General features: G+C 45.5%; 1 protein-coding gene and 2 non-coding genes across 3 annotated transcripts; all 3 read left to right on the plus strand.

The window, feature by feature from the left end:
• The first annotated feature begins 9930 nt into the window (after positions 1 to 9930).
• RPS3 (ribosomal protein S3) lies at positions 9931 to 15252 on the plus strand. Its single transcript, XM_025928443.2, has 7 exons — positions 9931 to 10032; positions 11227 to 11357; positions 11628 to 11721; positions 12183 to 12277; positions 13695 to 13882; positions 14341 to 14537; positions 15180 to 15252. Exons 1-6 carry the CDS (start codon positions 10003 to 10005, stop codon positions 14532 to 14534), a joined length of 732 nt encoding a protein of 243 aa, XP_025784228.1. The 5' UTR covers positions 9931 to 10002; the 3' UTR covers positions 14535 to 14537; positions 15180 to 15252.
• LOC112866210 (small nucleolar RNA SNORD15) lies at positions 10926 to 11074 on the plus strand. Its single transcript, XR_003224068.1, has one exon. It is a non-coding gene; the product is annotated as a small nucleolar RNA SNORD15 (small nucleolar RNA).
• On the plus strand, positions 14092 to 14236 carry LOC112866209 (small nucleolar RNA SNORD15). Its single transcript, XR_003224067.1, has one exon. It is a non-coding gene; the product is annotated as a small nucleolar RNA SNORD15 (small nucleolar RNA).
• Positions 15253 to 20726: the final 5474 nt, after the last annotated feature.

The following is a 20726-nucleotide window of genomic DNA, read 5'->3' on the forward strand; positions in this document are numbered from 1 at the left end:
GAAGCAGGCTCCAGGCTCTGAGCTGTCAGCACAGAGCCTGATGCAGGGCTCGAACCCACAGAACCATGAGATGGTGACCTGAGCCGAAGTTGGACGCTTAACTGACTGAGCCTCCCAAGTGCCCCTCATTTTAGTTTTGATTTTAATTCAAAGTTGCCATACAGAAAGAATTTAAGAAATGTCCTGGTCCCTAGTTCCTATCTTCTCAACAGGTCTGCATACAATTCGGATGTCACAGGTATCCCTTCCCCAACGTGGCTTCTGGTTGGTGGAAAATTATCAATATTGCATAACCCTTTAAATTCCCAGATGTTAATAAGTAATTTTCTTGAGGCGGCTAGAGTTTTTGGTCTTAGAAGGCAGTTTCCTTTGGTTGGCAAAATGGGTTAATATCATGGCAAATAGGTCATAAAGCGCATTGTGAGGATTTGGGGGAAAATGTATACAAAGTACTTAGCATAGTGCCTGGTTCTCTTATAAGTTCTCAACATGTGGAGATATTGTATACAAAATTACTTGTTGGGGCTCCTGAGTGGCTCAGTCAGTTGAGCCTCCGACTTCTGCTCAGGTCATGACCTCGGGGTTCAAGGGTTCGAGCCCCATGGAGGGCTCTCTGCCATCAGCACGGAGCCCACTTTGGATCCTCTGTTGCCCCTCTCTCTGCCCCCCCCCCCCAATTGTGCATGTGCCCTCTCTCTAAAGAAATAATTAAAATTTCATTTTTTAAATTTTTTAATGTTTTATTTTATTTTTTCAGAGACAGAGCGCCAACAGGGGAGGAGCAGAGAGAGAGAGAGAGAGAGAGAGGGAGCCACAGAATCCAAAGCAGGCTCCAGGCTCTGAGCTGTCAGTACAGAGTCCAATGAGGGGCTCAAACCCACTAATGCAAGATCATAACCTGAACAGAAGTCTGATGCTCAACCAACTGAGCCGCCCAGGCACCCCAAAATAAATAAACATTTTTTAAAATTTACTTGTTCTTTACACAAGCAGAGATATTCTGAGTGTTGTCGCTAGATGCTTATGTCCCTGTATGCTAGGACTTTATTTCAGACCTTTTTTGATGAGTAAACAGGGGGTAATGGGAAGAAAGGATATCAGTAGGTCACTGAGCCAGGAAAACACCTAGCTGGTTTGGGGTCTTCCTGGAAAACCACCCAGCTAAATGAAACCTGAGTCAGCTTGGCCAATAAGGGCAAGGAAAGTTGCCAGAAAGAGGTCATGGATCCACTCCAAGGGAACTCTGGATTTGTCAGGTGCACGAAGGCATTCACAGGGTTGTGCACAATAAAAATATAAGTTCAAAGAGAGGATGAAACAATATAAAATATGCAGCTGTTCAAGAAAAACTTGTTTGTGTATTTTTTAAGTGGATAATTGTGGGTATCAAATCACTGTGGCATTCATATTCCTATGGATTATTTTATTTTATTTTTTTTTAAGTTTATTTACTTATTTTGGGAGAGACAGTGTATGCAGGAGGGACAGAGAGAGGGAGAGAGAGAGGGAGAGAGAGAGGGAGAGAGAGAGAATCCCAAGCAGGCTCTGCACCGTCAGTGCAAGGAGCCGAACGCGGGGTTCGAACTCACGAACCCGTGAGATCATGATCTGAGCGGAAATCAAGAGCCACTCAACTGACTGAGCCACCCAGGTGATGAGCCTATGGGTAATATTAAAAGAGTGACTAACTGCTATATTTTAAGGTGCTGCCATTCTGATGATGATGGAAATTATAGTCTTTGCAAGTTTATTTAAACTTACAGCAAAAAGTTCTACCTATGTTAAAGTTCTACACAACTTGAAGTGTACGAAGAATCACCGCATCCTTCAAATTCTTGTAGGGAGAACGTGAGCGCAAACTTTTCAAGACCGGGGTCTAGGCTGCCTACCCAGGAGTGGAATTGCTGAGGTTTGGGGATGCACGATCGACATTCCTCAAGGATACTGAACTTTCCAAAGCAGCTGTGCTAATTGACATTGCCCCCCCCCCTCCCGCAGCGCAGGGCCAACGCCATTGCTGCCAATCCTCCGCCGTGCTCGATGACTGTGTGCAGTCCGCAACATTCAGGAAGCAGCTATGTCCGTTGTCTCCCTGGGAAAGTGCAAGGCTAAGCAGAGGTTGCTTGCAGCCAGAGCTCCAGGCCTTCCGTGCCTGTAGGATCAGGGCCCGGAGAACTAGATCAAATGGTTCTAATGGCTTCGCTCTACAAAAGCCCAAAGCCCGGATCTCTGAAAAAGAGCTCTCTCTGCTCACAGCCAGCCCTGTCATACCCCAGGCCTGGCTCCTGCCCCTGAGCAGCGCTGGCTACATGCCAGCTCTTGGCTCTTGCCTTCCCTCTTTGTCTCCAAGCTAACCAGCCGCCGTTCACACGGCCTTGCTGTGGGCAGGGAACTGGGCAGCTGGTACCACTGGCTTCTTACCATCCTGTTCCTATCCTCCCATCACCTCAGTGGAGTCCGTAAGTTCAGTCTTTTATGTGTGGTTTCACTAGTCCAATCCTGGGGAGCCAGCCTCCTGCCTCTTGTTTGTGGAGCATGCCCACCTACCTGGCTATGTGCTCTCCCACGTTCTCAGCCCCCTGCATTTGGCTACCCGAGATGCTCACTTGGTTAGTGGACCAGGGGAAGAGGTAAGGAGTACCCATTGGGAAGAGCCCCAGCCCCACGCCCTTCTGGGAAAGAGCTTGAGCAAAGCGCTGTAGTTGCAGATTGTGGCCGCCAGAGGGCAAAGTAAGCAAAGCTTTGGAAGAGCAGGTTGCGGAAAGGTGAGATTTCCCCGTTCTAAAGTGAAACTAGACAGAGTCTAGTGCCCCACTTGTGTTCCCCATCCTCGAGCTGGGTTTGGTGACACCCTCTCAGAAAGGCTTTAGCTGGTCTTTCATACCTGCCTGCCCTCCCCTTACTCGTCCTTGTTACAGCTGTCCTTGGGCCCCACCTCTCCAGACCACATGCTGATCCCATGCCCTTGGAGGAAGCCTGATGATGTCTCCTCTTTCCAGATGGAGGATCTGAGCTTCAGAAGGTTAATGAATTGCCTGAGATCACAACGCCTGTAAGTGGCAGCATTGGGATATGAAACAGATCGAGCAGGCTTCGTTATTTCCCCAATGCCCCCCTCTAACCCTGCTTCCATCCCCTCAGCATCCTTCTGGCAGGGCTCCAGCATCCTTCATGGCCCCCGTGCATTGTGGTGACACCATTTGCGTGACGCTGCAGTTGCACATCTATTCGTGAGAATATATCTCACTGCCTGAGGAGAGATCTGGGGAAATGTGCCCCGATATGTTTACACCGCTTAACCAGTACAGCATCGTTTTTATTTCCTTCTTTATTCTTTGCCATGTTTTTTATGAATGCATTTTATTTTTTGAATCTGAAAAGAAAGCTATTTTCGTAATGAGGGAGGTCAGCGCCTTCATTTTGCCCGAAGTGTCCACTGGGCTGGCAAACACCTACGTGTCTTGTGAGCCTCAGCTCAAGGATTGGATCTCTGTGACATCCTTTCAAATATCCTGTCCCCTCAGTACTCTATTGCCCCCATCGTGACACTTATGATGCTTATCACACTCATTTATCTGTATCCTCCACCTCATCCCAGATCTGAGCAGGGGCTGGGTCAGATTCATCAGTTTCCCCAGGACCTGGCATAAGCCGTGGATCCATGGAATAACTAATGCTAATTGAGCACTTACTATGTTCTGGGTGCTTAACTATGTGCTAAGCATTTGGCCTGTATTAATTCATTTCACCCCACAATCACCCCATGAGGTTGAGGTGGGTTTACTATTATTTTCATCCATTTAATAGATGAGGAAATTGATGCAGGCATAACCTGTTTGAGGCCACGTGGCTAGTAAACCAGCAGACCAGGGGTGGGTACCTAGGCTGTCTGGCTCAAGTGTGTGACCTTAAACACTATGCCTGAAAAGTTGCTCGGAAAAGTTCTGCTGGATGAGAAAACCTGGAATTTCTCCAAAGTGTCATTCAACCTGAGAAATGTTTTGCCTAACCCCAAAGGCAAGGATTTAAATCCATACCCCAGGGGCGCCTGGGTGGCTCAGTCGGTGAAGCGTCCGACTTCAGCTCAGGTCACAATCTCGCGGTCCGTGAGTTCGAGCCCCACGTCGGGCTCTGGGCTGATGGCTTGGAGCCTGGAGCCTGTTTCCGATTCTGTGTCTCCCTCTCTCTGCCCCTCCCCCGTTCATGCTCTGTCTCTCTCTCTCTCTCAAAAATAAATAAACGTTAAAAAAATTTTTTTTAAATAATGAAATAAGTAGATCCATACACCAGCCTGCCATGTGGGTCTAGGGGCCACATAGGCAGTTCGCTCAGAAAAACCTGAATGCTGAGTTCACCTTTGCTCATTCACCGGATCACGTGGGCTCGGTTTATGGAAGAGAGAGAGCGGATGTATGTGGAAGAAGGGCTGTGATGGTCTTACTTTCCTGATGCTAGAGCTGCAGGAACGATCCTGAATGCCCCCTGATGGGTCTCTTCCACCTGTCTAGAGTGGGTCCAGGCCAGAGTGGGGTCCTAGTGATGTGGAAAAGGTTGGGGTTTGGAGCCAGTGGCCAAGAAAGAATTCTTGAGACATCTTCGGTGCAAAAAGGTGGTTTCATTAAAGCACAAGGACAGGACCCGTATCCTGGAGAAAGAGCTGCACGGGGGTTGTGGCGGGTGACTGATTACATACCTTCAAGTGGGGAGAGGGTTAGGGATAGCGTAAGTCTCTAAGGAATTTTGGAATCAAAGCCTCCAGGACCTTGAGGGGGCTAGCCAGTGTTAGGAAAAGGTCATTTATTACTGACCTCAGTCATGAGATCCTTCAGATGTATATCAGTGGGCCATAAGCTTGGAGTAGGATTGCCAACATATATGTTGGTGGGGGGCGGGTAGAGATAAAGGAAGTTTCCAAAGGAATTTTCATGTGTTAAAGTAGACTTACAGGATCCCGGGGGTTGGGCTAAGATCACATCTTGCCCTTCGCGAAGTGTCATCATGGAAGCAGCTGGGTTCCCAGAGGAAGGTCACTCTGCCCGTCTCGAGGACTTGTCAGTGGACTGTAAGTTGTCAGGAAATTTAATTTTTTCTTCTGCCTTTGTTTCCCACATTGTTAGGACCTCAACTGAGCATGAAATTCAGCTCTGAGCTTCCCAACGCCCCAGGCAAACAGAGAAACAAGATTGGTACGTCAACACTCCAAGTGAGCTTTCCTCTGTTCTGTAAGTCTGTGGGCAGTTGCCGACTGCCCGTGCCCTGTCAGTCCCTGTGCCCAATCCCAAGAAAACAAGAAGACAGACACCATTGATCTCTGCAGTGGAAAAGAGTACAGCAGCACTATCCAGTGGAAATGTTGAGGGCCTCAGATGGGAGCCATATATGTAATTTCAGTTTTTCTTCTTTTTTTAATGTTTATTTATTTTTGAGAGAGAGAGAGAGAGAGAGAGTGCATGAGCAGAGAAGGGGCAGAGAGAGAGGGAGACACAGAATCTGAATCGGTCTCCAGACTGAGCTGTCAGCACCAGAGCCAGACGTGGGACTCGAACTCACAAACTGTGAGATCATGACCTGAGCTGAAGTCGGCCACTTAACTGACCGAGCCACCCAAAGGGCAAAAGAAACAAGTGAACTTAATTTTAATAGTATATTTTAACCCAACGTGTCTAAAGTGTTATTGTCTCAAAATATAATCAATATAAAAATTAATGAGAATTTCTTCGTTTATATATACCTTGAAGTCTGGTGTGCATCATATACTTATAGCGCTGTTCACTCTGACCAGCCACATCTCGGGTGTTCAACATCCCCGTGAGGCCAGTGGCTACTTGTATGGGACAGTAAAGATTTAGAATTTAAGAAAAGAAACTTTTTCTTTACCTTAAACTATCAGAAGAAAGGATTATGGCATTTGGTGCTGGAGGCTGGGGCATTCACTTTGTTTCACAAGTGGTCGTGTGGTCAGAAATCCAAAATGTATGTGGCCCTTGCATTTTTTTTCTTTGTTATTTGTATTTAAATTCACAAGTAATGAATATATATATTTATTATAAGGGAAGCAATAAAGTAAATAGCCCTTTCACCTCCCTTAATACTGTTCCATTCCCAGAAGTAGGTTTAGCTCTCCATCAGTTGGGTAGAGATCCTTCGATGTATCTATATGCATATATATTTTATTTTACCATACAAAGATATTGCACAGTCCATATTGTTCTGCAATTTGTTTTTCTGGTGTAGCAGTATCTCTTGGTGCTCTATGCATATGTGCACCTCATTCTCTTTAATGACTACATAATATTCCACAGCCATTTCCCTACAGTTTTGGGGCTGTTTTTAATTTATGTTTTCACTATTAATAACACTGCTATAATGGGCATTCTTTATTTTGTTTTTTTAATTTTTTTTGATGTTTATTTATTTTAGAGACAGAGACAGAGCACAAGCGGTGGAGGGGCAGAGAGAGCTGGAGACAGAATCCGAAGCAGGCTGCAGTCTCTGAGCTGTCAGCACAGAGCCCTACATGGGGCTTGAACCCACGAACCATGAGATCATGACCTGATCCGAAGCTGGACATCCAACTGACTGAGCCACCTCAAGCATTCTTTATTTTATGTTTATTTATTTTTGACAGGGGGGATGGTGGAGAGGGTGCAAGTGGAGGTGGGGCAGAGAGAGAGAGAGAGAGAGACAGAGAATCCCAAGCAGCCCCCTGCACTGGCAGTGTGAGCCCAATGGTGGGTTCAAACTCATGAACCATGAGATCATGACCTAAGCTGAAGTCAGACACTCAACTGACTGAGCCACCCAGGTGACCCATAATGAGCATTCTTGCACCTACCTCCATGGATATATGCCAGGGCAAACCACACCTTTGGTCTTCTGGAATTTCAGGACAGTATCTGTGTGGCACTCACAGAGCCCAGGCATGGCCTGCATGGCCAAAAGGCCATATGTGTTCTCCTACCCACGGCTCCCTCTTCCAAGTTCCGAGGACACGTCTGTGGCACTGGGGGCTCAACACAGTGAGCCTTGGTTATACTTTGGATGTCCCAGGGGAGATTAAGGCACCCTCACAGTCCCTGCTTCTATTAGAGTTCAGCGTATTGTGGCCACTATTATTCCTGTGGTGTTATTTTGAGTAATACATTATCTTCTTATAATGGTCTTAGATAAAATGTAAGGCATCATGATAAAGACAAAGGCTCCCTTCACGGGCTCCCTTCTGGAACCAGAGGGCAATACCCAGGCAGGCAGCCTCTCCTAGTGTCGCTGAGGAGCTACCGTGGAGCCTCGGGGTGGATTTACCTCCAAGAACTTGCCATGGTCTGATGCTCAGTTTTGAGTCTCCAGAGCCTGGTTCAGAAATGGCACTTGCAAACAAATTCGTATGAACCATGCTACTAGGAAAGGATCTAAAACCAGAATTCATGCATTGATTTGATTGCTCGTCAAAGTTTATTGACACTGGGCTCGAGCCAGGCCATATCCCAAGCTCTGGTTATAACGAACAAAACAGGCTTGGTCCTGACGGTCTAGTGGGACATAAGCAGGCCATTCCAACCCAGTGAAATGAGGTGTGGTGGTTATGGGATCGACGAGGGAGAAGTGACATATTTAGCACGGGGAAGGAAAGAGCCAGTAAAAGAACAGTATCACAGGAAAGAGAAGGCATGACTGCTAGAGCAAGGTCTCAAAGGAACAGAACTAAACTGGAACCAGAACACAGAGGGGTGGCCGACCTTGGGCAAGAAGAGGGTCTCTTTCCTGAGCAGGGAGGAGGGCACACACAATCGCAGGACGGGCGAGGGGCAGTTCTTGCCTGTACAATCTACCGGGGGCAGGGGTTAGGAGGGAAGCTGATCACTGAGAGTGAGGGGAGGCTCTGGTCTGGCAACGCTTACAACAGGCACCGTGGGAGAATGAGGGGCATATCTGGACGAGAAAATATTCTGACCCCAGCATGCAAGGCTGCTGCTGTCCCACAGCACCCAGGTCCTGTGTGAGGGCACAGAAAAGTCAGGTAGGCAGACTCATCAGGGCGGACGCTTTATCAGCCTGGCACCACCGAATCAACAAACCATGGAGCTGGATGAGGAAAGGAGTGAGGAGCAGAGGGAGACGACCCAGGGAGAAAAAAGCCTGATCCTGGGTGCCTCATCTCAGTGAGGGTTGTCACCAAGCGCCCACTGCTGGCATCAGAAATTGGGGTATCATTTCCAACTCCCCCCTCAACCGCAATCCATCACCAAGATACATGGGTTCACAGCCTAACTATCTCTTTGGCTCATCTATTTCTTTTCATTTTCCCTGGTCTCTCTGCTCCGCTCCGCCCCCCCCCCCCCCCCCCCCCCAGAACTCTGGTAATTCTGTGATTATAGGACAGATCTTTGCATCGGAGTTGTTTTAGTGCTGGGGGAAAGCTCAGATGGCTTCTAGGGCCAGACAATAAATGAGCGAAGCTGCCAGGGGCTGTGGCACATTGGAAAGCCCTTCGCCATCTAACAGGGAAGGAGAGTGCTGCATGAGGAAATGTGGGCCTAGTATTCTGCTAGATCTATTTTTAAGAGAAGCCTAAAATAGTTTTACAGAGAAATGTCCTGATTTTAAGGGTAGGCAAACTATTCAAATTTAAAATAAAACTGCTCCTCCTGAAACCAATATTGCAGTGTATGTTAACTAAAATTCAAATAAAAAAAACACAATTAAATAAAATGCAATGCATCTGCAAAAAAAAAAAAACCCACCTTCATCACAGAGAAACTTTTTCTTCTTCTTCTTTTTCTTTTTATTGTATCTATATGACATGATAGGTGTTAGCTGAACTACAATGACAATCATTCCACAATATTTGTAAATAAAACTGTGTGCCTTAAACTTATACAGTGATGTGTATCAATTATTTCTCAGTGGAACTGTTGTTGAGGTGTTTCGGAGTGAAGTGCGCTGATGTCTGCAATTTACTTTGAATTTTTCTAATGTTTATTTTTTGAGAGAGAGAGAGAGAGAGAAGAGAGAGAGAGAGAGAGAGAGAGAGAGAGAGAGAGAGAGAGAGAGAGAGAGACAGGGTGTGAAAGGGGGAGGGGCAGAGAGAGAGGGAGACACAGAATCCAAAGTAGGCTCCAGTCTCTGAGCTGTCAACGCAGAGCCCAATGCGGGACTCAAACTCACGAGCTGTGAGATTATGACCTGAGCCGCAGTCAGACGCTTAACTGACTGAGCCACCCAGGTGCCCCTACTTTGAAATGCATCAAATGATGCACTGTTGGGTGGATAGAGGGATGGATAGATGCTTGATAAAGCAAATACGGCAAAGGTCAATTGGAGCGCCTTGGTGATGCACATATGCACAATCCTTTCCACTTTTCTGTACATTTGAAAATTTCAAAATGTAAGGGGAAAATTTTTTAGTTGAAGAATAATTGTGAGTCCACGAACCATTATTTTTGCGACTTCCATTACAAGTTTTAACTTACTTTATGAAAGTAAGGTACAGGTAAATGAGTTCATAACATAAAGGGCATAGAACGGTCCCTAGAATATTTAATAAATATTAGATATTATTAGTGTCATCATTTGGAACAGGAAATGGTCACAGATTGGAAGAGCTGGGCACCTAAACGGATTTCATGGAGGGCTTTCAGCTGACTTTTTATTACAGTGTATAGTGTAGGGACCAGGATTCCATGCTGTTGCTGTATGACCTTGTAACTGTAATTTCCATCTCTGTGTCTCACGTTGCTCACTTTTAAGCTAATGAGAGTTGGACTGTAAGCTCCCCTGCAGTTCCAAAGTTCTGATTGATCTGCTACTCTTCCTGTTTCTGCCTATAGGGGTCTCCATTACCCTTCTTCCCCGCCTCCCCTTTAACGCTTTCCTAAAAACTACAATTCCCAGGAGGGCCCACAGGCGTTGACGTCGCGCAGTTCTTTGTCGTCGCTCGCGCCCTTTATACGTACTTCCGCCGGCGAGCCACTTCCTTTCCTTTCGGCGGTGCGCGGCAGCAAGATGGCGGTGCAAATTTCCAAGAAGAGGAAGGTGAGACCCTGAGGGCCGGTCCGGGGAACCGTGGCGCCGCGCGGGTCGGGGCTTGTGGCGATGCCTTCGCAAGACTTGCGGCTTTGGGCCCTGCCTCGGGAAGCGGCCGTGGCCGTGTGGCGTTCCCGCGGGCTGCGGATGGCGGCGGATGGAACGCGGGCCCCGAGCTGGGCGAGCGCAGTTCGGCGGCGGAAGTCAGCGAGATATTTCTGCCGCTTCTGGGCAGAGAGCAGAGATGAGCGCCGGGCGCCCGTCCTGCGCCGGAGAAAGCGCTTATGAGCATTTCTTGGTCGACAGATAGCTTTACTAAACGAATGCTATGTGGGGAGCGTGAGCCATTTCCCACCACGGCTCACACTGTGGCTTTGGGTAGGAGAGGGAGCAGCGTATTCGTGCTTTATTCGTGGCAGGATGCCGCCTTCTGACCGACCCCAAAGACCTCAATTGGAAAAGCTACTGTCAGTTTTTTGCTACGTCTGGGGCCCAAAGGAAACTCCTGGAGGAAGAGAGGAAGGAGACCCGGGGAGAACTTGGACTTTTCGAGCTTTAACTTTTCGCTTTTTCGTGGGCGAGAACTGTGTAAAGACTCATTTGCTTTAGAAAGAGGCAGCTTGTCGTTTTTGTGTGTGCATAACATCTTGTAGATCCACACACTTTAAGAGTTAGGACTTGCCAGTTTTGTAAGACCACAGGTACTTGACCGCAAGATACCGTGGCTGGGGTTCTTCTGATGGTCCAGGTTGTGTCTATGTGGGACTGCTTAAGTCACTGTATTTTCACCAGTTCCGAGGGTAGTGTCTCTGCTGTTCCGAGTGAGTGGTAAATGTGCCCTTTCGGGGCAGCTTTCCGTTCAGCATGTATACGTCCATCCACACAAACACGTCTTAAAAACCCTTCAATGAAGAGAAGATGACGAGTCTGACTGGAGGTTTTCTCTTTGTCCGGGGGGCCCCTACTTGGTGCCGCGTTCTGTGGCAGTGTTAAGGGCCCTCCGGTTAAAGTAACTTCCAAAGGACGACCTAGAGGCATTTGTCTGAGAAGGGTTGCCCCGTTCCAGATGGAACAAGGGTAATAGGTGATGGGCTGGTTGTTAGAGGTGTGGAATTTTGATGAGAGGGGCCCTGGCAGAAGGACTAGGCAGGAAAAAGTGACCCTGCATCCATGTTCTAATTGCAAGTTTTATCTTTTGGTTAGTTTGTCGCTGATGGCATCTTCAAAGCCGAACTGAACGAGTTTCTCACGCGGGAGCTGGCTGAAGATGGCTACTCTGGGGTTGAGGTCCGAGTTACACCAACCAGGACAGAAATCATCATCTTGGCCACCAGGTGAAAACTCAGTTTTCCTGGTTATCACCTGTAGTTGTATATGCGAGGACGGTGTATTCTATACATTTAAGGGGACAACCGGTGAATTGGCCTTAGTAAACGTATGGTTTTTATTAACGACATTTTAAACCTAATTCTAGTTCTTGTTATCTAGAATTTATATATCCTCGTGTCAGATGAATGAGACTTTACTACCACATGCATATAAGATTTAAAGTCATGTCCGGAATTTTGTGAGAGTTATAAATTCTCCCTCTTTATTTTCCTAAGAACGCAGAATGTTCTGGGTGAGAAGGGCCGGCGGATCCGAGAATTGACCGCTGTGGTTCAGAAGAGATTTGGTTTTCCTGAGGGCAGTGTAGAGGTGAGTGATCTTGGCTTACGCCAGAGATAACTGTGGTCCTGGAAATGGTTATTTAGAGCGGTACTTCTATAAACTCTTAACGTCACGTAGATCTTAGTTATGATCACTAAATTTTATAAATGTAGTGGTATTTTGTTGAAGGTCTCTTAATAAGCAGTGGGCTTCAGTTTATAGGCCTGTTCTGCTCGTTTCTGGTGGTTAAGGGATTTTTACATTCAGTTTGGATATGATAATGGTATAATGGATTGGCTACTCCCTCAGTTGGTGTAGCCATAGAAGGAGCTAGGGGTGGGAGGGCAATAAGGAAAAGTTCGAACTATATCACAGTGCATGTTACTCGTGGGTAGCAGAAGTGTTTAGTACTTGAGGGATGCCAACAGTGATACATGCTGGCATGATGAATGAACTGGTTTTTTGTAGAAAACACTGGTTTAAGGCTGTGACTTGTTTCCTTCTTAAAGCTTTATGCTGAAAAAGTGGCCACAAGAGGTCTGTGTGCTATTGCCCAGGCAGAGTCTCTGCGTTACAAACTCCTAGGAGGCCTCGCTGTGCGGAGGTAAGTGTCTTGAACCTTTTAATGATTAGGGAACTCCAGGGAGAGGAAGTTAGGATTCTTGTTGAAGTTACTCAGGTCCATTAAGTGCAGGCATTATAAAGAGGTGAGACATAGTCCTGATGGGAGAGCTTATCTGTATGTATGTATGTAGATAGTGCTGTGAGGAGGGATGGACTGTAAAGCCATGAGGTGGCTAGATGGCTCTGGAGCTGGGCCTACTGGTAAGATTTCAGTAGGAGTTCTTTGTGTAGTTTCACTATTTGTGAAGTTATCGGAATGCCTTGCTTGGGTGTTTGAAATTCAGTCAGTACGTCATGCAGAGCCCTGGCAGGCTTTTCAGCAGGGGAAGGACATGAGAGCTGAGCTTTAGGAACGTTGACCTGATGGGGAAATAGGTAGCAGGAAAGGCTGTAGGCAGGACTTCTAAAAAAGGCTGCCTGCCTGGTTTGAGTACCAGCCATGCCGCTTAGAACCGTGGTCCTCAAAAGCTTGGTCCCTGGGCCAGCATCACTGTCATCATCAGAGGACCCGTTAGAAATAAAACTTGTCAGTCTCCACCCACTGAAGTGGAAAGTGGGGGTGTGGCCCAGCAACCTGGTCCAGGTAATTTTTTGTACACAGAGAAGTTTGACTTGGAAGTTCTGAGACCTGAGCCTCTTAACTGAGTTTCTGACCCTCGGATCTCCTATTTGTAAATGGAGGTCATTACATCCACCTCTCCTTTTTGTGCTGATTACATGAGATGATGCAAAGGGGCCTAGATCCTAGAGTGCCGGGTCCTACCTTCCCTTCCCTGTCTAAAGTGGCATCTGGCTCTCCCAATTAGTATTTCCCAGGGTATGCGGTGATAAACGAGTTGGGGGCATGATATTTTAAGGCTGTCAATGTATAGGCCTAGAAACCTCTTTTTCCAGCACTCTAGTCAAGGTGGCTAGGAACCCACATTAGTAGTTAGGGTTCCTAATGAACGTGAATTCTGGAGATAAGGGGCCACTCAATGACTGGGGTATTTCTGGGTTCTTAAACTGAGTGCTTACCCGATTGTGAAATGCTGAGTTTTACCACCCTCACCGTTTAATTGGCCTGGAGTGAGGTCTAGACTTCACAGGTTTTTTTGTTCTATTTTAATCTTGTTGAGATGATCCTAATGTGCAACCAAGGCTGGGAAGCATGTGGTTAGAAGGATTTGGTAAATATTCCCTAAGGAATTAGCCTAAGATGAGGTGTGATGGGAATGAAGGAGAATTGCCAGGCTCTGGTCAAATTTATTCCCCATTAAAGGAACGTCGAAGATAGTGCAGACTAATAAGTCTTGTGCTTTTTGTATCTGTTTTTTAACATGGTGGGGTGTGGTGGGCTTGAACAATCCCTATCTTTGGTGATGATAGGTGGGTATCTGTCTCTTGTTCTCCCAAAGGGCCTGCTATGGTGTGCTGCGGTTCATCATGGAGAGTGGGGCCAAAGGCTGTGAGGTCGTGGTGTCTGGGAAACTCCGAGGACAGAGGGCTAAATCCATGAAGTTTGTGGATGGCCTGATGATTCACAGCGGGGACCCTGTCAACTACTATGTTGATACTGCTGTGCGCCATGTGCTGCTCAGACAGGGTAAGCAGCTGGGAGTGCTTGGGGCAAAGGGCTTTTAGCAGATAGATGTGCTTTCCACACACACCGCAGTGTTTGGGGAGTTCATTTTGGGAGTAGTGGAGCATGTTGATACTCCTTGGGTTTACTGATTAATGTGCTGTATTGAACTGTGAGAATTCCTGAGATCAGTCAGATCCGAGAGTTGGTTTGCTCTTAGCCACCTGTGTACCCTTCGGTGATGATACGATGACGAGTCAGAAAGGTCACATCCTGCTCTTGGTCCTTGTCAGTGCCACGTTCTGTGGTGCTGCACATGGGTTCCTTTTGCAAAAGTGTCCTGTTCATTGATTGATTAGAGGCATTTGTCTGAGAAGGGACCAGACCCAGGGGTGCTTGAGTAACCTGTCCTCTTCTTTCTGTCCTGTCTTATCATGGGATCGGTGCAGCCCCAGCTAGATTCTAACTATGGCATCTTCTAGGTGTGCTGGGGATCAAAGTGAAGATCATGCTTCCCTGGGACCCAAGTGGTAAGATTGGCCCTAAGAAGCCCCTGCCAGATCATGTGAGCATTGTGGAACCCAAAGATGAGATCCTTCCCACCACCCCCATCTCAGAACAGAAAGGTGGGAAACCCGAGCCGCCTGCCATGCCTCAACCAGTACCCACAGCATAATAGGTATGTCTCCAGGGACCTGTTGGGGTAGAGTAAGACCCTATTCCCTGTCTTCCTATTAATAATTCTATATCCCACACTGTGGTAAGCACTTGATACATAAAAATTAGATTACACTTGCTTTACGACACAGGTTGGATCCAGAGGCCTATTTACCCAGGGATTCTGTTGGAAGGAGTATTTGCCTTTCATCTCTTAACGAAGTTCCTCTGTTGGGGTGCCTGGGAGCCTCAGTCATTTGAGTGTCTGACTCTTGGTTTTAGCTCAGGTCATGATCCCAGGGTTGTGGGATCGAGCCCCGTGTTGGGCTCCATGCTGAGCATGGAGCCTGCTTAAGATTCTCTTTCTCCCTCTGCCCCTCTCCCCTGCTCATGGTCTCTCAAAAAATTCCTATGTTTACTGTGTTTGAAGTAAGTTTTCCTTTATTGGCTTAAAATCATCAAGGCTCTCTTGTTATTAGTTGCCTGTTCTTCAGCAGCCTCTTCAGTTAAAATAGTAACATCAAGCCTCTTCTATGCCCAGCACCTCTTGTGTGTTCTAGGTGTTCTCTGTGTATATATTCACACAAACCCTAAATGGGAAATGAAAGAACCCAATATTCAGGTGAAGATTCTGTTCTTATTGTTGTGCTTTATTCTGTTTCAGGGTCTTCTTGGCAGCTGGATCTGGAGTTTGGATTTTGCTCTCTAAAGACCTCTAATAAAATCTTTAAAAAAGACGCATGGCCTGAATGGACTGTAGGTCCACTATTTGGACTGATAATTCTATTGCCCCAAGGGAATATTCCTTGATTGATGCTTTCGGCTGCCAGGAAATCCTTGGTTTCAGCTGTGCTTATGAGGCAGGAGCCAGAACAGGAGGAGCCAAGCAGAGTTAACCAGACCCAATATCCCATAAATCTGGTGAAAGCTGATGGCTGATGGTTAATAGGACAGCACTTTGATTCATTCACCTGCAGTTTGGTGTTACAGGTTTAGAAGAGGGATATGTTTAAGATGGCTTTTTTCCTCTGATGTATAAGGGAATCTGTATTGCACATAGAAAATGAGTGTGTTTTATTTTGCCCATTCCATTATATTTTGGGTCATTATACACTATAGGTAGTGTTCTGCATTATTCTCATTTAATCCTGAGTATCTCTAAAGTGTAAAGGGAATTTGCTTGTGCTACTGAAGAGCCTAAAATGCTGAAATACATTTTCCTAAGCAGCATAGAGCTGTGATTAGAATCCACATTTCTATGCTCAGTCCTCTGAGCTGTTACACTCTAGAAGAACACTTACATGTCTACAGTTTGTCATATTTGAAGCGTTTTCTGTTGATGGGCTTTAAGAAATTGAGTTCTCCTAGTTTCTTCAGGTGAAACTAGTGCAGGACAGGCTGGCAGGAAAATCCTACGTGACTAGTGCATGAGTTACATTGGGAACGCAGTGACAAATGTGTCTCTGCCCTCCCCCTTTCAGGGGCCTTTGATGTTTATCCTTACTTTATCTAGAAGTAACCTCTCATTGTTTTTTCAGTTTAGTAGAGACACTCCCCTTTGGAAGTCTCTAACCTCTAGGATAGCTAATGTGCTAATGACTGCTTACTGTGTTCTAGGGAGTGGAATGTATTGTATCATTAGGAAGCAGAGCCTAAATACAAAAATGAATGTTTATTTCCCCATGCTTCTCAACTTGAGGTGACAATTTCTCAAGCTGATGAAAGTTTTCTGGGAAGGGCTGAGGGTGAGGTGGTTATGAGCAGGCAAGCCTGGTATTGGGCCTCCTCAGTAACTATATACAAGTAAAGTGAGATTTGAGTGCCTTGCTTAAGTGAGTCTGTGCCCACCCCCAAATCTAATGCAGTATAGGCAGCTATCATAAAGTCTTATTTATCCTTTATGCGTAAAACTAATGGCATTTTGCAATTTTACTGAAAATGTTGAGCCAGGCTATTTAATTCTTGTATTTTTGGACTTCTGTAATTTGGTTGTGAGGGGATTTTTGTTGTGAAACTAGTTCAGCTAATATAAGCATCCAGAATATTTGGTGCTAGAAACAGATTAAGGCAGTCCTGGTCATCTAAGACCTCAGTATCTAGTACTGGCACAGCCAGTCACAGGTCTTTGTATATTAGATGGGGTGATTAAATTCCTTAACTTCCAATCCACTTAAAACTGAAAGTTGGTGTGTGGGGTTCAGTCATACTGTTATGTAACTCCCCGCCAGGGGGTGCTGTAGCAGGAAATAAGTACCAAAGTAGATGCTTGGGGAAGAATAAAATGCCTTGAATAAAGTAGCAGGTTATTAGTGTGCATGTGTAAAGCTTGAGTTGCTCAGGTGAAGAAAGGGAGGCTGAAAGCTGGAATGTGAGAATTTGAGAATAGGCCCAGGGGCCAAGCAAGGGTCCCAGATCAATGGACAACACTCAATATGGAGAACCAGGGAAAGTACAAAAACTGTTGGCACCAGAGGACAATGGGTAAGGGGTTTCTTGGTGGGGGTGGGGGTGGGGGGGTGGGCGGGGTCAGCATCCAGACAGAAAGGTCACTGTTGTCACAGGCTGCTCTATCCCACAGCAGAGTGATAATGTGTGGAGTCTGTTACCTTCAGCCCTTATTTCCAGTCAGCCAGTCTCATCTAATTGGGAAATTAGACAAAGGCTTACGGGAATGTACAAGCCTGGTGGGGATGGGGATAACCTTTTTCTGCAGAGTGCTTTAAAAAGGAGACGTGGGAAGATGCTGGGCTTTGCAGTCAGACTTGGATTCAAATTTGACACAGGCACTGGTGAATCTTTCCCATCAGTATCTCCAGTCTGTTCGAGTTGAAGATCTAACAATACCTGTCTGTAGCATATCATCTAGTGTACTATCTCTAGAGACAACAGCTGAGAGCCCAGGCCTTCCAGCCAGTCATTCAAAACCAGGTTAACTTCTTAGTATGAGCATGGGCCCATCAATGTCATCTCAGCCTTGAGCATGTGATTTCATAGCACAGTGCCTGACCCATAGGAAGTCCTCTGAGTGTACTGGATGTTACTATTTGTATTTAAGCAAATCCTCTTAGAAATGATTAGTAGCTTAACTTCATGGTATTGGATTCTCCCCATCCTAAGGGCCTTGACCATAGAGACGGCTTTCTGCTTCTGCTGGGAAGTGGGTATAACTGATCAGGTGTCCCCACATTCTGCAGGTGCTGAAATTGGCCTCTTACCATGCCACATCCCACCTAGTGGTTGTTTCTGAGCCCTGAGTTTGCTATGTATAAATGTAGCTGTTCTGTTAGGGCCTGCCAACACCAGAGCAGTAAGTCATTTAAGTATCATTTAGAGTCAACATTTTCAACCTAACAAAATAGTTTTTCTTCTGTTTTTTCCTCCTCAGGGACATGAGATTTTGATGTTATTTTATCCATGAAACAAACCATTTCCCTATTTGTTATTGATCAAAAACTACATGTATAACTTGTTAAGCAGCATGACTGGTGAGAAAATTGTTATATTCCCTGAGCTTGCTGTAAACATTCCATTAATCTGAACATCCCTACAATGGGCTAGTTCTGTCACTAATTTCATTTTATAGCAACTTTAGCCCACATGATACATATTAGAGGAAGGAATGTATGATTTCTCTTAGGCTTTGGAAAATTCTTAGGAGGGGCGCCTGGGTGGCGCAGTCGGTTAAGCGTCCGACTTCAGCCAGGTCACGATCTCGCGGTCCGTGGGTTCGAGCCCCGCGTCAGGCTCTGGGCTGATGGCTCGGAGCCTGGAGCCTGTTTCCGGTTCTGTGTCTCCCTCTCTCTCTGCCCCTCCCCCGTTCATGCTCTGTCTCTCTCTGTCCCAAAAATAAATAAACGTTGAAAAAAAATTAAAAAAAAATTCTTAGGCTATCTCAAGATCCTACTTAGGGTTTGACAAGTGACATGAAGCCCTAGATTGGGAACAACTTATTCTAAACTCAAATTTTTACAAGAGGCTCCAGTGGCTCTGAAATTGAAATGAGACCACACCTTTGCTGCTCAGTCCTGTATTGTACTAGCAGCTCAGCCGGCCAGGTGCAGCTGGGCCTTTGTCCACTGTTGGAGGAGTGCTGCTGTGATGGGTTCATCTCACCCTCCACCCTCACTGGCTGGCCATGGACTACCCCTATGACCATCCTGTACCTGCCAGTCTTGTGTGGTGAATCAGAGGAGCTGGAGTGTTGAGTTGTAAGTTGTTGACAGTGTAGAGGGCTTCCCTTGTCTTTGAGAATATTTTTGCTCTTTAGAGGGAGAGCATAGACCCAGCAATGGGACCGCTTTCCCATCAGGGACAGAGGAACAGAGGTGATGGAGCTTTCCTCACTGGTTTTCCTTCAATACGACAGGAAGACTAGCCATCGCTATTTACCATCTAGGTCCAATAGACACCATATCTTTTAAATTTTAAGTCACTTTACAAATAATTTACGGAAGAATAAAGGGAAAGTGGGAAACAGTTATATATTTTACAAGTATTGAAGTGTTTACTAAAATTTTAAAGTTTATTTTTGAGAGGAGAGAATCCCAAGCAGGCTCTGCACTGTCAGCAAAGAGCCTGGTGTAGGGCTTGAACCCAAGAATAGGGATATAGACCTGAGCTGAAATCAAGAATCAGACACTTAATCAACTGAGCCACCCAGGTGGCTCTAAAAATACTAAAATTTTAGCAAGTATTAGCACAATTCTGAATATACTGAAAACCATTGAGTTCTACCCTTCAAATGGGTGGAATTTATGGGATGTGAATTACATGTCAATAAAACTCATTCATATATTCATGAAAATAGATATTTATGTATATGTATATACATAAATGAATTAAACAATTTTGTATTTTCCTTGCCTGGGAGACAACATACCCCAAATGAGCACCATCTCTTAAACGTGGTTAAATGCTCGTCAACCACCCTGTGTGAAGCTGGAATGTATTCATCTTGTAACTACTGATCCCAGATTTCAAATATATCTCTAGTACGCTCTAGCTTCTTGCTTCTGGGTTTTTGGTTTACGTTTTGTTCAGTTTTGCACTTGCATTGTCTACATGGAATACTTTACAATTTTTTTGATGGCTCATAATGTTGAAAAGACATTTTCTTTGCTCCATAATTTTAAAACATTTTTGATTTTAGGTTTATAAAGATCAATTTGAAGGACCAATCTAATGAATTTTTAAAACATCTACAGCATCTGTTTCCCTATAGTCACCTTAGTACACAACTGCCTCAGCCTGTCTCCACTTAACGAACTGTAACAAACTATATCAAGTAAATGTTGGGGCACAGGCATCATAAAAGATGAGTATTGTACAAAATAGGATGGTACAGGTCTTTGTCAAATACTGTGTGATGAAATCCTTCTTGTTGATTGACTTAAAATGCCATATATCCTTTCTGTTTTTAGAAATAGGTTGTTCACTCTTGGGTTTGAGAAATTCTTGGGTTTGAGAAAATTCATCTACGCGGGGTTTTGCTTATGTGACTGACCAGTTTGCATCCCCAGAAATGAGAGTGCTGCTGTGTCCCTGCATTTACTTTCTGGTTTGTCTGTATTAAGTGTGAAATGTCCTCTGTTAGTTTCCTTCTCTTGGGCATTCTGTCATTATGGGCAGAGAATGAAAGATCCTGAGTTCTCAGCTGATGTCTCAACTTCTTTTATACCTTCTTGAAAGATGATATGCACTATAGGAAATTTAGTATGGAAACTGAAAGATGATGTAATAGTAATGATTTATTCACTACTGTGTCTTCCTTCTAGGCAATACCATCATTCTTCCATTTGATCATTGTAGTCTTGTTTGGGAATAACTGATGAGTAATGTGAAATAATTTTTAGGATGATTAAACAGCAAAATTTTTCAAGATACAGGAAAAATAAATTCGTCATGATCTCATAATGTATTTTAGATTTATAGATGAATCTAATGAATCTGTATGGTCAGTGCAGGATAGAATGAGTTTTATTGTTTTTAAAAAGTAAGGGGGCGCCTGGGTGGTGCAGTCGGTTAAGCGTCCGACTTCAGCCAGGTCACGATCTTGCGGTCCGTGAGTTCGAGCCCCACGTCAGACTCTGGGCTGATGGCTCAGAGCCTGGAGCATGTTTCCGATTCTGTGTCTCCCTCTCTCTCTGCCCCTCCCCCGTTCATGCTCTGTCTCTCTGTGTCCCAAAAATAAATAAACATTGAAAAAAAAAAA

This window comes from Puma concolor, chromosome D1, assembly GCF_028749965.1.
Source record: "Puma concolor isolate L17-30 chromosome D1, mPumCon1.1.hap2, whole genome shotgun sequence".
NCBI classification, from domain to species: domain Eukaryota; kingdom Metazoa; phylum Chordata; class Mammalia; order Carnivora; family Felidae; genus Puma; species Puma concolor.

Excerpts from the sequence above, each read along its gene's own strand:
- RPS3 (XM_025928443.2), top strand. The coding sequence starts at position 10,003 with ATGGCGGTGCAAATTTCCAAGAAGAGGAAG. Across the intron at positions 10,033-11,226 it reads AAATTTCCAAGAAGAGGAAG|TTTGTCGCTGATGGCATCTT; the intron begins GTGAGACCCTGA and ends TCTTTTGGTTAG. Across the intron at positions 12,278-13,694 it reads GGAGGCCTCGCTGTGCGGAG|GGCCTGCTATGGTGTGCTGC; the intron begins GTAAGTGTCTTG and ends GTTCTCCCAAAG.